The following is a 15,134-nucleotide window of genomic DNA, read 5'->3' as shown; positions in this document are numbered from 1 at the left end:
TGAAACAAGCTATTGTTGCTGGAACATATCCTATATTTTTTCAGATTTATTTTCAGTTCATAAGTTTACATTAGGCCTAGGCCTATCTTATAAAAGATGCTTGAAGTTGAAGCTGACAGTTACTTTGTATAGAAAATATGTGCTGATAGGCCTATGTACTTGCATTGATTTTATCTGTGTTTGTGGTGCCTGAAACGTTTATTTGCTAATTAATGAAAAATAGGTTAATTTTCTCACAAGAATATTATTTTAAAGATTAGTGTGATAAAGGTAAAAAATTATTTTATTTTAACAGGTCACAACATGTCTTCAAAACTCAGAAAAACTACATTCAGGGATGAATGGAACCAGAACCCATCCCTCTCATGGGCTCAGGCTATTGATGGCTGCCCATATGCAGCTTGGTGCAAACTTTGCAATCACAGGATTGAACTGAGTAATATGGGGAAGCAGGCTCTTACCAGTCATGCATCTGGAGTGAAACACAGCAGAAGAGTGCAAGGATTACACATGAGTTCATCCATAGCAGTGTACTGTAAAACAACTAGGCCTACATCAGCAGCGTCACAAAATAATTCTTCTTCAGAGTCTTCTTCACCTTTGTCTGAATCTTCAAAATTGTTTAGTTCTGATGTACCCAGCTCACCTCAAGTATCTTCCCCTCCGTTGTTCCAAACAGATCCAGTCAGCAGTTCTAAATCTCTGCCTGATACTTCCTCGAATGCTGATAATTCTTATCTAAACCCATCCGCAACATGTTCTTGCACGTGCACATGTGGCAGTGCTAGAAAGGAATCAAAATCATTGACAAATTACTTATTAAATGATTCTGTAACACGTGCCGAAATACTTTGGTGTTTGTATTGTGTTATGGCTCATAATTCCTTAAGGAATTCAGAAAATAGTGTAGCAATGCATCGTAAGATGTATCACGACAGCAAAATTGCAGCTAAATTGCAGTTGGGAAAATCGAAAGTATCCTATACAATAGTTCACGGATTGGCTCCAGAATTTCAAAAGGAACTGCATGCTGATATATCAAAATCTTCTCATCTTGTAGTTGGCTTTGATGAAAGTTTAAATAAAATTGCCCAGAAACAGCAAATGGACATTTCTGTCCGTTACTGGAATGAAGATGATTCAATTACTTGCACTCGATATCTTACATCAGCATTTCTCGGCCATTCGACTGCAGCAGACCTGTTAAGTGCTTTTAAAAACTCTTTGCCTGTGAATACATTACACAAAATTATACAGGTGTCGATGGATGGCCCCAATGTAAATTTGCGGTTTTTAAAAGACTTGAAGCAAGATTTGAAGGAAGGTCGTACTGATGAGGGGGTAATATTGGATATCGGCACTTGTGGCTTACATTCATTACACTGTGCCTTCAAAGGCGCAATGAAAGAAACTGGTTGGGAAATTGTTAAATTCTTGCGTGCTATTTACAACCTGTTTCATAACATCCCCACTCGTCGTGCAGACTACATTAGAATAACTGGTTCCAGCTTGTTTCCTCTAAAATTTTGTCCAGTTCGTTGGTTAGACAACGTTCCTGTAGCAGACAGAGCATTGAAAATTTTACCAAATCTTCGGAACTATGTTGCTGGTCTAAAGTCAAATACAGAACCTACGTGTGCTAGTTTTGTTATAGTGAAAAGTGCTATTAAAGATGTGTTACTTGGACCTAAACTTGCTTTTTTTTCATCTGTTGCTGCTGAAGTTGAACCACTTCTCAAAGAATATCAAACAAATGACCCCATGGCGCCGTACCTCTTTTCCGACTTTTCTTCAGTCATCAAGAATTTTATGACTAGATTTGTCAAAGCAGACGTAATGGCAAATACTACCCTAAGCAAAATAGATTTATCTGCAAATAATCTTTTGTCAAGTAAAAAAATTGACTTAGGTTTTGGGACACGAGCTGCATTATGTTCAGAAAATGCAAGTCAGAAGGATATGGAATTATTTAGAGCAGACTGTCTAAAATGCCTGCAGGAATGTGTGAAAAGGATTTTAAAGCGCTCACCTCTTACATTCAGCTTGACAAGAGGCATTTCATTTGCTGATCCTTCTGTAGCCCTTATTCCCGATTTGGCGATCAAGAGGCTGTCATGTGCCTTAGATATATTTGTTAGTCATAATTGGCTCTCTGGAATTCAAGGTGACAAAATATCGAAGGAATTCAAAAGATTGTGTTCATTGACTGCAGTGCAGGAACATTTGAAACTCCATGTCCGATCCAAAGTACGCCTGGATAAGTTTTGGTTTGACCTTTTAAATGTTTACTGTAGTGAAAATACAGGGCATTTAGCATCTTTTTTGAAAATGATATTTATTATGTCTCATGGCAACGCAGCAGTAGAAAGGGGATTTTCAATAAACAAACAGTGCTTGGTAGAAAATCAGCTGGACATTTCACTGATTGCTCAGCGTACAATTCATGATGGTATTTTGTCAGCTGGAGGTCTGGATAATTTTGTCGTATCTAAAAGATTTATTCATGCTGCTCGTAATGCATATTTAAAATACAAGGAATACACGGAACAACAGAAGAAGTTATTACAGGAAAAGGAAGAACAAGAAAAGCAGCTGCTGAACTCTCTGCTTTGGAAGCTAAGAAAAAGAAAATCTTGGAAGATGCTGAAAAAGAAGCTGCTGTATTAAGCTTCCAGATAGAAGCTTTAAAAAAGTAGTGCTGCTAAGAAAAACCTTTGTTAAAATTTTAATTTGTGATTGGACTTAAAAGGTTTTTTTAAAGTTTTAAGTTTGGAACTATTGCATACTTAGCTAATTTGAATACTATATATATTATTTTTAAATATGAAGTGGAACTGACTTATGTTTTCAAAACCATCTAGTGAGTAACTCTTGAAGAAATTGAGGAACATGGTGATATGTGAGTACAATAAACATATTTCATATATTTTTTTTCACATTTTGTATTTTAGTATTAGACCTATTTACACAGTTGCTGTTGCTTAAAATTTTGCAGTATATTTTTACATATATTATAGTGTAAAAAATATTGACAAAGTTTATAAGAATTTAAATGGGAACGAGCATAGTGTCAGGGAAAATCCTAATTTTGTCAGGGAAAACAGGGAAATGTCAGGGATTTTTGAAATACATTTTCACTGGACACCCTGATTAACTTTAGAAATAAATAAATTCATTGGAATAAAATCAAAGGTAAAAGAGATTTTTCTTGCAACTTATGTTTTGGTCTAATTTTATTTTTTTTATTATTTTTTATATTCAGCTAGGTAGGCCAAGGACTGCTTTGCTTATATAAACTAACCTAACTAAAATATCACACATGTTCAAGTACCTGGTTGGTAAAATTTTTAATTTTTAGGTTTGGTAGTTTAATTTTCATGTAATGAATAATGCTATTTGTTGTTTTAGGTCACATTGTAGAATAAAATATCGGGAAAAAAGAAACGTTTCCCATGAAAAGTCTATGGTCTTTTATACATGGAGTTTTTCTTAAAAATCTGGACCGACAACCCCTGAAAAAATCCTGGGTACGCCTATGCTCAGCACAGATGGTATTTTTGTGTGTGTACTACTATAGATGTAACAGTGTTACAGACTTCGTAGCATGTTTCCGGTATTAAAAAAAAAAATATATTTTTTTTTTCAAGACGGTGTGATAGATATCACTGCAGCAAATGATTATGAAATAACTAACGCGTATAACTATAGTTATAATCATACAGTTAGGAATTGTCAGGAGACGGCATGCTGTGACGTCAGTCACTTTTCAACACTGCTGCCGCCGTATTGTAACGCACAAAACATTTAAGAAATAGTACTTGACCATGCATGATGGTGGTTAATAAGTATGAATTAGAATTTCCATCAATAAATACAGTCTCTTCCAAGAAATTAAGTACGTACTTTAAAACTGTTTCCACAATGCAAACACTACACTTCAGCTAATGTTTTGGGCATCTAAACAACATGGTGCAGACCATGAGCTGAAGTAATCATGTAAATGTGACCACTCCTTGGTTCTGATAATCATTTGTGGTTCAGTACAAAAAGTTTATTAAGTATGTAGTGATTATTAATTCATATAGACATGTGTATTGTGACTAGAGTCCCTATATTATGGCACCCAAATCATTAAAGCCTGTAACCCCATAAATATTCTTTCTCAAAATTTATTCAGTCAGCTGGCTGTAAAAAACAGATAACCCTTAGTTATATTGTGTGACTGAATGTATTATGTTTGAGTTGGTTAAAGTATTACCGTGTTTTCTCGCATAATCGTCGCACATTTTATTCTAAAATCAAGTTTGAAAATTAGGGGTGCAACGATTATGCGGAAAAAGAAATTTTGTTAGGTAAAGTTATTCATAAAAACAAAACACGTTCATGGAAAGTACGTTTATTTAAAAAAAAGGTGGAGTATACAAGAGCACGCCAAACAATTTATATTAATAATTCATTAAAAAAAAAACCTTTCTTCAACTTTAAATAGAAAAACCAAACTGTAACGCGAACGCAGGCCACTTGAATCTGCGACGTGAACTAACGCGTAACTATTGCAGTAGTTCACATATACCACGAAAGAATGCGGGCCATCAAATGTAGTTAACTCGGCACTCAACAGAGAGCGCGCGTTGCATGCAATCGGCGAGATATCGATATTTGACTACGTGTGTGCGTTCTATACGGGAAGCAACATAACCAAACACGAATGATGCCAACTAGCGCAAGCTACATGTTCATAAGCTGTACACCGCGACGACGCAGACGATCAGATAAAGGAAATAACGTTTAAAAACGTCTTTAAAAGAAAATTTACACGTCAGACAACTTTGTATTTCTGTTAATTAAATAAGTAAGTGGTAATGTCCGAATAAATATTAGATTTATACTTTAAAATACATCTTTTATATGGAAAATATACCTACACAAAGCGATCACATCTAATAGCGGGACCAAAAACATCAATCGACGTTTAAGCGAGTTTTTTTTTATCCCAATTTTTGACGGCCAAAAATATAGGTGCGACGATTACGCGAGTGCGACGATTATGCGATGAAAGAGGGTAAAGTATCCTTGGTGTGTGTGTACTGTATTAAAGCAAGTTCTTTACCTTACAGGACCGAGCAAAGCTACTGCAGAATGCTGCTCACAAAGCAGCTGGCAAACAGTTCTTATTGACTTCCCAAAAGCAGCTGAGGGCCATATTGTATGATGAGTTGAAACTCGACCAGAAACGTGGTATACATGTGAAAGAAACATCGGTTCTGAAAGCCAAGTCAACCTCTGAATCAATGGTATTGTGCTAATGATGAATTTGGAACATTTATCATACAGAATTTTTTTTGTTTTCAAAACTGTAACCTGACTACGGTAAAAATACCAAAAGGTAAGAAACACGTTAGGTGTTGATTACTATTGTAGTCTTATTAAGTAAGATCAATCTTTTATAATGAAAATCTTCTATCAGTTTGATATAATAACAGTATAATATATCAAACTAAAATGCTTGCTTGTGTATCAAATTAAAATGCTGGCTTTTTGTAGTTGACAATGCACGACTACAGTATTTGAATTGAATTATAATGTTATTAATGTGGAAGTGACAGAGAATTTCAATAGAACTATATAAATAGGAATATCTAACATATCAAATGACTTGTTTTACTCAATAAGACGATGATACCAAACAGCACCTACCTTGTTTCTTACCTTTTAGTGTTTTTTTCTGTAGTCTGGTTACAGTTTTTTAAACTTTTTTTTTTATTGTTGTATGAGGTCGTATGTTTAGACTTGTTCATCAGCATTTTGAAATGTCAGAAATATCCTCAGTATTTTAAACTTACAAAATAGCAATTTTTCATTACATCTTTGAAATGTGTAAGTACTTTTTAAATTTAAACTTTTTATATTTTGTGTGTTTATTCATTTGTGGGCCTATGAATATTAAAAATTTATGTTTTGGTACATTTTGACAGTTTATTAATTTATTTACTCTACTTTATGTATAGATGCATATCATTAAAAGTAGTACTTCAGCTAACTAAATATAAGAGATTAACTTTCTGAAAGGACGTCTATTATACAACTTATCAGCTGGACGTACTTTCTAAAATAAGTTACCAACTGTGATTACATAAATATGTAATGGTCTAGAAAATTTTCATGTGGGTTGAAAAACCTGGAAAAGTTAAAAAATTTCATATTCAAAAATTTTTTAGCAACCCTGTAATGTGCATAACTTAATGTGTTACAAAATATTTTAGTGCTCTGTGTCTACATGGGAAAAGTTAATTTTTTCTGTGGGTCATTTATCTTTGCAGCTACGCTTGCTTGAGTCTGTGCACCCACTTCCTGGACTTATACTGGAATATCGACACATACAAAAGCTCAGCTCTACGTATGTGGATGGCATGTTGCAACAAATCAAGAACTCAACCATATTCACAGTGTGGTAAATAATGTTTATATTAACTTACTATGCAACTATTTTTCAGCTCATAAATTTTTCATAGACGTGAGTGTTTTATAACTTAGAGCCAAAACTTATTTAGTTGTTGATTTTGAAGTAATTAGATATGTTTGAGGGGTGCAATGATAAGATAGAGACAAAATGCATTGTTGGAATAATATTAGTTATTTTAAGGCCAACATATAAAGTTGATTATTGCTCAGTATTCAATCATTATGTTACTTCCTATCTGCTGACAATAAGAAATAATGTGCAGTTGTATTACTTCAAAGTAGGGGTGAATGTGCAGGAAGGGGAGTGGGGTGTTAAATGTAACCTTTCTCTCACCCCCCCCCCCCTCCAAATCTAATAAATCTATCATTCTCAATAACAAATTAAATAATTTGAAAGGAAAAACAGCAAGCAAAGTGGTTCTATCTTCTCTCCCCACGCAAAATGAAATTCTATGTACACTCCTGCTTCAGAGTTTTAACAGGCTTGTGGCTCACAAAAGTATCACTCATTTGAATAAACAACAAATAATAAAATTAATTTTTATGGTTTCTAGAACTGCATGCAATAATTGATAGTTTATAATATATGATTCCAGGGAACAGACTGCAACAGCTACAGGTCGTATCACATCCAGCAATCCCAATCTTCAAGCTGTTCCCAAACATCCAGTTTTACTGTCAAGTCATATTGCCAAAGGTGTGGTTGTTTTTAAATTATGAATATTTAAATTTTAGTTGTACTTGTAGACTTCTATCATAATGATTGCTACATCATGAAAAAGTTTTTTTAAATTACTTTGTGTTTTTTTGCTGTTATTTATTGAGTTTTAGATTTAATAGGTATTTGCTACTATCACCACATTACACAGAAGTAATAAAAACATTTTATAGCTAACCTGTGTTAAATTATAATGATAATATTTGCTCTTGTATTCTACAGATATCCTTGGCAGTGCACAAATTTACAAAAGCAACTAGAACAACTCCATTGTTTTTACAAACTTTAAATTTGGGTCAAGTATGTAAGGCAAATATGTATTAAATTGTAGTAGACCAAAAGTAAATCTGGAAAACATGCCATAAATTTTTATAACAACTATTTTTTTTTTTTTAAGTCTCCAACCTAAGATTGTAAGCCAAGGTTTGGACATTGGGTACCATTGAAAATTGTGGGTGGGTTTAAGAAATTTTATTAGAGAACTCTCACACTACTATATGCAAATATAGAGAAAACAGTAAACAAAACACAGTTATGATATTTTGAAATTTCAATAGCAAAGTATATGAACTTAAATGGTGTAATATTGTAGGCCATGGGAAAAAAATTGATGTAAAATTAGGTCAGTTAATTACAGGTTTCAACTGCACATTACAGCACTTACATGGCTGATACCAAGTAGCCCTAGAAAATTGTATTAAGGTAATGAAAAAGTTTAAGGGATAGTATTTCTTTATCCTCTGAACTGTCGTGAATTGGGATCCATCGTACTTAGTTCAGAAAGTAATATTTTTCCTAGGAAACAGTGTCATTGAATCCACTGCAAATTGTTATCAGTATATTTAGGGAAGGGATTAAGCCCCTCAAGTCTCTTTATGGAACTACCACTGATTCTCCACTTGCATAAGATGTTTCCACAGTGTTTGTGTGTGTGTGTGTGTGCTGTTCCAGGGTTTGGCCACCCACCCTTGCTGCTCCGCTCCCCGTACGTTTCCCGTCCCGGGTTCACCTTCCTCGCCGCCGACTTCCAGCACATCGAGTTCCGCGTGTTTGCCCACCTGGCCCAGGATCCCAACCTGCTGCGCGCCTTCCAGCAGCCTGGGGACATCTTCCTGACCCTCGCCAGACTCTGGTCCGTGTCCCCTCCACTCAGTTCCCTCCAAGTCCCCTTCCATCAATCCCTCCAATCACATCTCTTAAAGTTCCCTACTGCGTCCTCTCCACTTGACTATCCATGTGTCTCCCCTCCACTGATGTTCCCTCCAGTCAATTCCACCAATCAATTCTCTTCCTGTATCTATACTAATATTATAAAGCTGAAGAGTTTGTTTGTTTGTTTGTTTGAACGCGCTAATCAAAGGAACCACTGGTCCGATTTGAAAAATTCTTTCAGTGTTGGATAGTACATTTATCGAGGAAGGCTATAGGCTATATTATATTATCAATAACATTAGGGATCCGTACTAAAAGTCCAATTTAGAATCAAATGCGTTGGAGGGGGTTAGATACAACATGCAGTACACATACGAAGTGTGTGTTGACAATGCCGCAGGCGCTAGAAGTTTATTTCCTATTGCCTTTTAACATTGTTGCCACACACTAGATGCCTTATCATTCTTAATTTTCCCATACAAGTAAAAAACACCCATTTGATATTAACAACGAAGCAATCAGTACCCTCATAAGAGTTCAATTAGTATTTAAATACTTTTTATCACTTTAAATTGCAAACCTAAACTATTGTTTTTTTTTTCCTCTCTCTGTGTTTAAATTGTTTTTTTTTTCTTTTACTAGATTTATTTTATTATTTTTAATTAATTTTCATTTTTCGGACCATCAATAATTTTCCTCTCCCGTTACAATTCTGACAAGGACTTGTGTGTCTGTGTGTGTGTGTGTGTGTGTGTATGTATGTATGTATGTATGTATGTATGTATGTATGTATGTATGTATGTATGTATGTATGTATGTATGTATAAGCGAATTACCACTCACTGACTCACTCATCACGAGATCTCTAAAACTATACACCCGATTGACTTGAAATTTAGCATAGTTACTCATTTTGTGATATAGACGCTCACTAAGAACGGATTCGGCGGAAATCCCATCCGAAGGGTAGTTTCGGGGGCGTAATATTATCAAAATTTCCAGTTTTTGGTAGGAAATCATCATGGCAACGGCTGTTGCTTTGTTGATGCTTCATTCGTCTCTATGGCAACGACTATTTCATTGTTAGTGCAGTCCTCATCACCGTTGAAATTTTGCGGGTACTACTTTAAATATCAAAAATTGCCCTTTTTTTCAAGTATATATATTTTACAGACTTGAAACTTCACAGTAATGTTCCTTATGTTACGCAGGATGACATTTTCCGAAAATTAGATCCCATGGGTGGTTAAAACCAGGCAACAGTGGGTACTTTGCATGAGAACAGGATTTTGCATTGTTCATGCCTTCTGCATCTCCGTGGCAACGGGCATCGCGCGGCAGTGGCGTACCCACAAGGAGGGGCATGTATAATGAGCGGCGCAAGATTGATCTGCCTGTAGACTGCCGTAGCGAAGTACGGGTACATCAGTTGTACGTTGTGTGCACGAGTCGGGAAACAATCGGTGCTATTCATTTTCTCTCCGGTACATTATACAGCATTGTAATAAATTTTCACTTTTTTTTTTATTTATCATTACTGTAAATGGGAGATGTGGCTTAATTTTTTTCCATTAGTATAGCCGTGCGAAGCCGGGTCGGGCAGCTAGTCCACTTATAAAGTTCCCTACTGTGTCCTCTTCACTTACCTCTCCTCATGTCTTCACTCCACTGATGATTCCTCCAGTGAATTCCACCAATCACATCTATTCTTGTTTCCACTCTTAAAGTTCCCTGCTTGTCTGCACAATTCAGCATCATTTTGTCCTCAAGAAGTTAACTTGCAGAATAAGTTACCGTAATAGGTATTTCAGTAACACGAAGCATTAAATTTTTTCTGCACCAACTTGAATTTTGTGCATCCAAGTAACCAAATTAAACAAAGTTAATGCAGTTTTTGTTTAATGTTCCAAATGGTGTTATAATTTTACTTACTAAAAAAAATTTTCACTGAGCTCTGTTTTAATTGTGTCATAATTTTTGTTGTCATATTTTTTTCATTGTTTTTAAAGTTTTTTTCTTTTGTTACTAATTCATTTTGATGGACTGCAGTCTCTGTGGATGGACCTGCTTGTACTTATTTGTGTCACCACTGTTTTAAGGTTGACACCGGATGGAACCAGTGTGTGCCCTGAGGACAGGGAGAAGACAAAGCGCATAGTGTACTCTGTGATGTATGGTGCTGGTGCCAGCAAGCTTGCAGAGTTCCTTCAAGTGAACACTGCTCAGGCTAATGGGATCATCAACAGCTTTATAGGTACAGTGGCTGTTTGTTGCTGCGCAACCCTGGGGCGTTTTCTACGGAAGTCTGCAATTTTATTTTCCTTCTAAGTAACCAAGGTGTCACGGTGGCTGAGTGGCCAGATCACTTGCCTCCTGCCAAGTCTATCCGGGTTCGATTCCTGGCGGGGTGGAACGCAAAATTTTAGCGAGTGGGAAATGTGCCGGTCGTTGTCGTGAGACTGTGAGTTTCCCGTTCATTCCTTTAATGCTTCATTAGCATCTCATCATCCTTCATCTGGTGATTCTGATGTCTGCGAAACTCGAAGCTCAATCCATTCCATTCTAAATAACTATTATATAGAATTCTTTACATCGGATTTATATGTTTTATAAGAAGGTACAAGATTATATGGGGAATGTTCACACCCGAATACCAGTAAGGAAACAAATCGGCAGCCGTTTTAATAAATGGAACCCTGGGCGAGGTTAGAAACTGGTTTCAACACATTCTAGCTTACATCTTGCAACCATAGATACAATTGTTACTGCAAAAATACTAGAGATAGCAGCACCATCGCATAATAATATAAACACCTTTCTAGTTTTCTCGAATACTTTGTAAGTTGCGATTATTTCTCGTTCAAAAATGACAATTTACGAGTTAATTTTGGAAGATACGGGTCTGCCATTTGGACAAAATCACTGAAAAATTGAGCTTTGCACATGCGCAGAATTCAGGCAATGAGTACGTCGCCAAAATCTGTTCCCTAAAAGTAAGTGGTGGCTGTGAAATATGGTTAGGGTACAGTTGCAGCATATTCAACACCTAAACCCTTATTTTTGTGTCTTAGAATATGTAACGATGCAAAGATTGTACAAAATGGTTGTGCAACCGTTTGAATACCCCATATGTATTGTATTGTCACATTGTAAGAGGGAGAAATACAGTGTGCACTGTAAAGACTAATTTATAACTCTATTGGAAGAAGAGTCACAAATATTAAGTTTAGATGACTTCATTCTATCTGCCTTTTATGATGCTGTCTCAAGCATTTCTTGAAGTATAAATCATTTTTTATAATAACATTACTCTGCGTGTGTGCATGTGTGTTTTTTTTTTGCAGGTAGGTTTCCAGCACTACGCTCGTTCTTCAACTCAGTGATGAACGTCTGCCGCCAGAAAGGAGAACTTCGTACTTTCAGTGGTCGGCGTCGCTTGTTCCCGGCCATCAACAGCCCGATCCCGTACTTGAGGTCTCAAGCTGAGCGGCAAGCCATCAACTTTCTAATACAAGGTGAATACTTTCAACAGCTGTCATCGTATTCATCGTTTTGTTTCAGTAAGGTTTAAGAAGTCAGTGTAGTGTCGTTAGCAGTTTTGCAAAAACATCAGTTCATCATTTGGGACTTCTTTGGTAGTACCTATACTTCAATTAAGGGCAAAGAGTGATGGTTCAACCCAACCTCTGTTTTGACCATATGTGAGCACAGAAGTATTTTTGTAAAATACTATAACCGTCAGGTCCTATAATCTTAATTATTTAGCTGTGTGTAATGCAAACTAATATTTTATTTTAAATCTTTTAATCTGTTAAACATTCATCCATGCAACTATCCAGCAATGTAGGAGGAACAGCCTTGGTTTCTCTACACTAGAATGAAAACCTTCAATTTGCATAACTGAAACACCTTGAAGCTTCGAAGAAAGCTTAGCCAGTGATATAAGCTGGCATATTTCCACTCTTGGATGAAAAAACTGTGCTTTGCAACTGTGGCATGCATATAGCTATGTCATAGCCCTGTGCAACTTTTAACTTTGGTACAAGGTTATTAACTTAGATTCTCAGCTAATTATGCCATTAACACAACAGGAGGAAAAAAAATCTAAATAATTACTTTGAGTGTAGATCTACTCCACTTTTACAACTGTAAAAAATAACTTTGTACAAAAAATATTGTATGTATTTACTTGAATACAAGATTCAATTCATTCCAAGACATATCCCTGTTTTGATCTTTAGTGTTCTACTTCTAAATTACTTTATTACAGTTACATTAAATAACCTGTGCTGTATATACTTAATACAAATATTAATGAGTTGCCTGTAAATTAATAGGTTTATCTTATAATCATCCTATTATCAGAGCTCGATAAGTTTTTTTCTTTTCAAATAGAATCAAGTAAATGAGTTGTGTACAGTAGAACCCCTATCATACACTTTTCAACGGAGGGCACAAAAATGGTGTATGATGCGGGAAAGTGTATGAAAAGGGAATGGCAATAATAACATTTTTTTTCAATCTAGCATACCAGCACAATGTCTGATTAAACTTAAATACATAATGTGTAAATAATTGCATTATGTATATTAATGAAAGAAATGAATTCATCATTATATATATATAATAAAACCACCAGAAATGTAAAATACAGTCCATAATCAAGTAAAGCAGTCCTTTCTTGGAAGGGGGGGAAAGTCACCAAGCCTAAATTAGAAATAAAAAACTTAGGCTATTGTAAAAAGAAAATCAGAAATTTTTGCTTGTTTGTTTCATTTTACAAACAACTTTATGCAACAGAACAATTTTCAATAAAATGTTAACTTGAGAAACGTAAAATACAAAACAATCCGATCGTAAGAAAACAATAACAAACGACTATATTCAGTTCAAAGATAATTGAATGCACAAAATATGAGATCTGTGCCTTGGTAAAGCACGTGCACCATTTTCATAATCATTGCTAGTTTGCGCCACTAGTCTCGCTTGGTGCTGGCCATAGATGCTAGTAGTGAGGTGCACAGTCTTCCTGATACTATCTATCTATGGTGCGATGAAGTTATTTTCTTACGTTTGCAAAGGTAAACAATGAACGTTTTTCAAAATAAAAGCATTAAAAGATATTTTTTCAGGAGGAATATAACGAAAAAATTTGTGAATTTTAGGACTTTTCCGCTTTGTAAAAACGTATGAAACGGGAAATTCATGATTTTATAAGTGTATGTTCCGGGAAAGTAAACCATTGTAAATATAGTACTTTCGGCGGGACCAAAATTAATCGGCGTATGACACGGGAAAATGTATGAAACGGGAACGTATCATCGAGGTTCTACTGTATTTTATTTTATTGTGTTTTGTGTGACATGAGGTTTGTGGAGTTTGGCCGCAGCATGAGCGAAGTGAGCGTCGGGCGGAACGAGTGTGATGTTGGCAGGCACCGCGGCAGACGTCTGCAAGGCGGCCATGCTGCGGACGGAGCTGCAGCTGAGCCGGCGGCCGGACATCGAGGCCTATCTGCTGCTGCAGATACACGACGAGCTGCTCTGGGAGGTGCGGGACTTGCACCTGCAGCAGGTCGAAGGTCAGTCCGTGCCCGCAGGGCTCGTCCCTAGCTCCGCCAGCGTCTCTGTGAGCTGCGCTTTCATTGGCTTGGTTCTCTCCCGCAGAACTCGTGAGAGCTGCAATGGAAGACAGCACGTCCCTGTTTTCGGGAACCCCGAGCATGACGATCCCGTTGCCGGTGATCATTACGACTGGGAAGAGTTGGGCCCGCATGTCGAGTAATGATGCAGTGTAGTGATAGTGTGTATGTCGATTGCAAAGAAGTCAAGATCACCACATGCCTAACTCTTCTGGCAAAAAGTACTTGCTACTTGTTACCAAAGAGACAATTTCATAGCCGAAACAACCTTTGTCGTCATAAGTTAGGGAAATAATTTTTGTCTTGTAACAGTGCTTATAATTTATTCCATGTCTATTGGAATTTGAGGTGGTTTATCAATATTCAATCTGTAAATTGTTGCTTATTAACATTCCAGTGTCTTTGTACTTTGGCTAGTCAGGAAGTAGATTTTTCGTGCTGAATCATTTATATTGCCTACCTGTAAACTGCCTTAAGTGAATATACCACCAACAGTGTTTCTTAATTTTAAGGGTGTTGTTGTAGTGATATTGTTTATTATTACTATGGTTGTTGTTTTTATTGTTATCATTATCTTCTTTTATTCAAGCACACAAAATAAGTAATGAAAGAAATGTCACATTTTGTGAATGTGGTTATCTTAAGTACCATTAATACCAAACAGAATAAAATATAATTTTATATAAATTCATACTGGGTCATATTTTCTTGTGTTAGCACTTTACACCCTTCACTAATAATTTTATAACTCCTCTGTGTAAGTTCTATAATTGGTTTACCTTCTTAGTAGAAAAGGGAACTCTTGGTAGACTTAGTTTCAGTTTCGGAAAAGTTATTTGTAGTAATACTATTTTTGTTATTTTATGCTGTATGTTGAATATATGGCAACTCTGTGTATTTTAGTGCATAAGGCATGCTGCTTAGGCCTACTGGTATGCAGTACTAAGTACAGTGAAAGTCCGTTGTAGCGAATACGGTCTATAACGTAAAGTCCGTTGTAGCGAATACGGTCTATAACGTAAAGTCCGCTATAACGATAATTGCCATCGGCACCGTCAGTTTTGCATATGCTGCTTAGGATAAAAATTTCGGAAATAACGAATGCAGCGTAGTTCATTTTCGCTATAGCGATAGATTACACACCTGTAATTTTGCTCTAAA

The 15,134-nt window shown here is 36.0% G+C and overlaps 2 protein-coding genes across 7 annotated transcripts in view; both read left to right on the top strand.

Annotated features, from left to right (window-relative positions):
- The window catches only part of LOC134537676 (uncharacterized), a 29,224-nt gene extending 23,985 nt beyond the window's left edge, over window positions 1-5,239 (top strand). For 2 of the 6 annotated variants that reach the window (XM_063378385.1, XM_063378383.1), the window contains one exon: window positions 296-3,402. Coding sequence is in view for 2 of the 6 variants with exons in the window: in XM_063378383.1 (XP_063234453.1) it covers window positions 296-436 (141 nt within the window). In the remaining 4 variants the exon portion in view is untranslated. The other 4 variants (XR_010076028.1, XR_010076029.1, XM_063378384.1 and 1 more) reach the window with 4 other exon arrangements.
- A 1,836-nt stretch (window positions 5,240-7,075) lies between these two features.
- LOC134537678 (DNA polymerase nu-like) lies at window positions 7,076-14,659 on the top strand. The gene is made up of 5 exons (XM_063378388.1): window positions 7,076-7,159; window positions 10,432-10,586; window positions 11,677-11,847; window positions 13,767-13,913; window positions 13,999-14,659. The coding sequence occupies exons 2-5, from the start codon at window positions 10,502-10,504 to the stop codon at window positions 14,127-14,129; spliced, it is 534 nt and encodes a 177-aa protein (XP_063234458.1). The 5' UTR covers window positions 7,076-7,159; window positions 10,432-10,501; the 3' UTR covers window positions 14,130-14,659.
- The last annotated feature ends 475 nt before the right edge of the window (window positions 14,660-15,134 follow it).

This window comes from Bacillus rossius, chromosome 12, assembly GCF_032445375.1.
Source record: "Bacillus rossius redtenbacheri isolate Brsri chromosome 12, Brsri_v3, whole genome shotgun sequence".
NCBI classification, from domain to species: Eukaryota; Metazoa; Arthropoda; class Insecta; order Phasmatodea; family Bacillidae; genus Bacillus; species Bacillus rossius.
The sequence above is the reverse complement of the archived record's forward strand: the minus strand, read 5'-3'. Positions and strand labels throughout refer to the sequence as shown.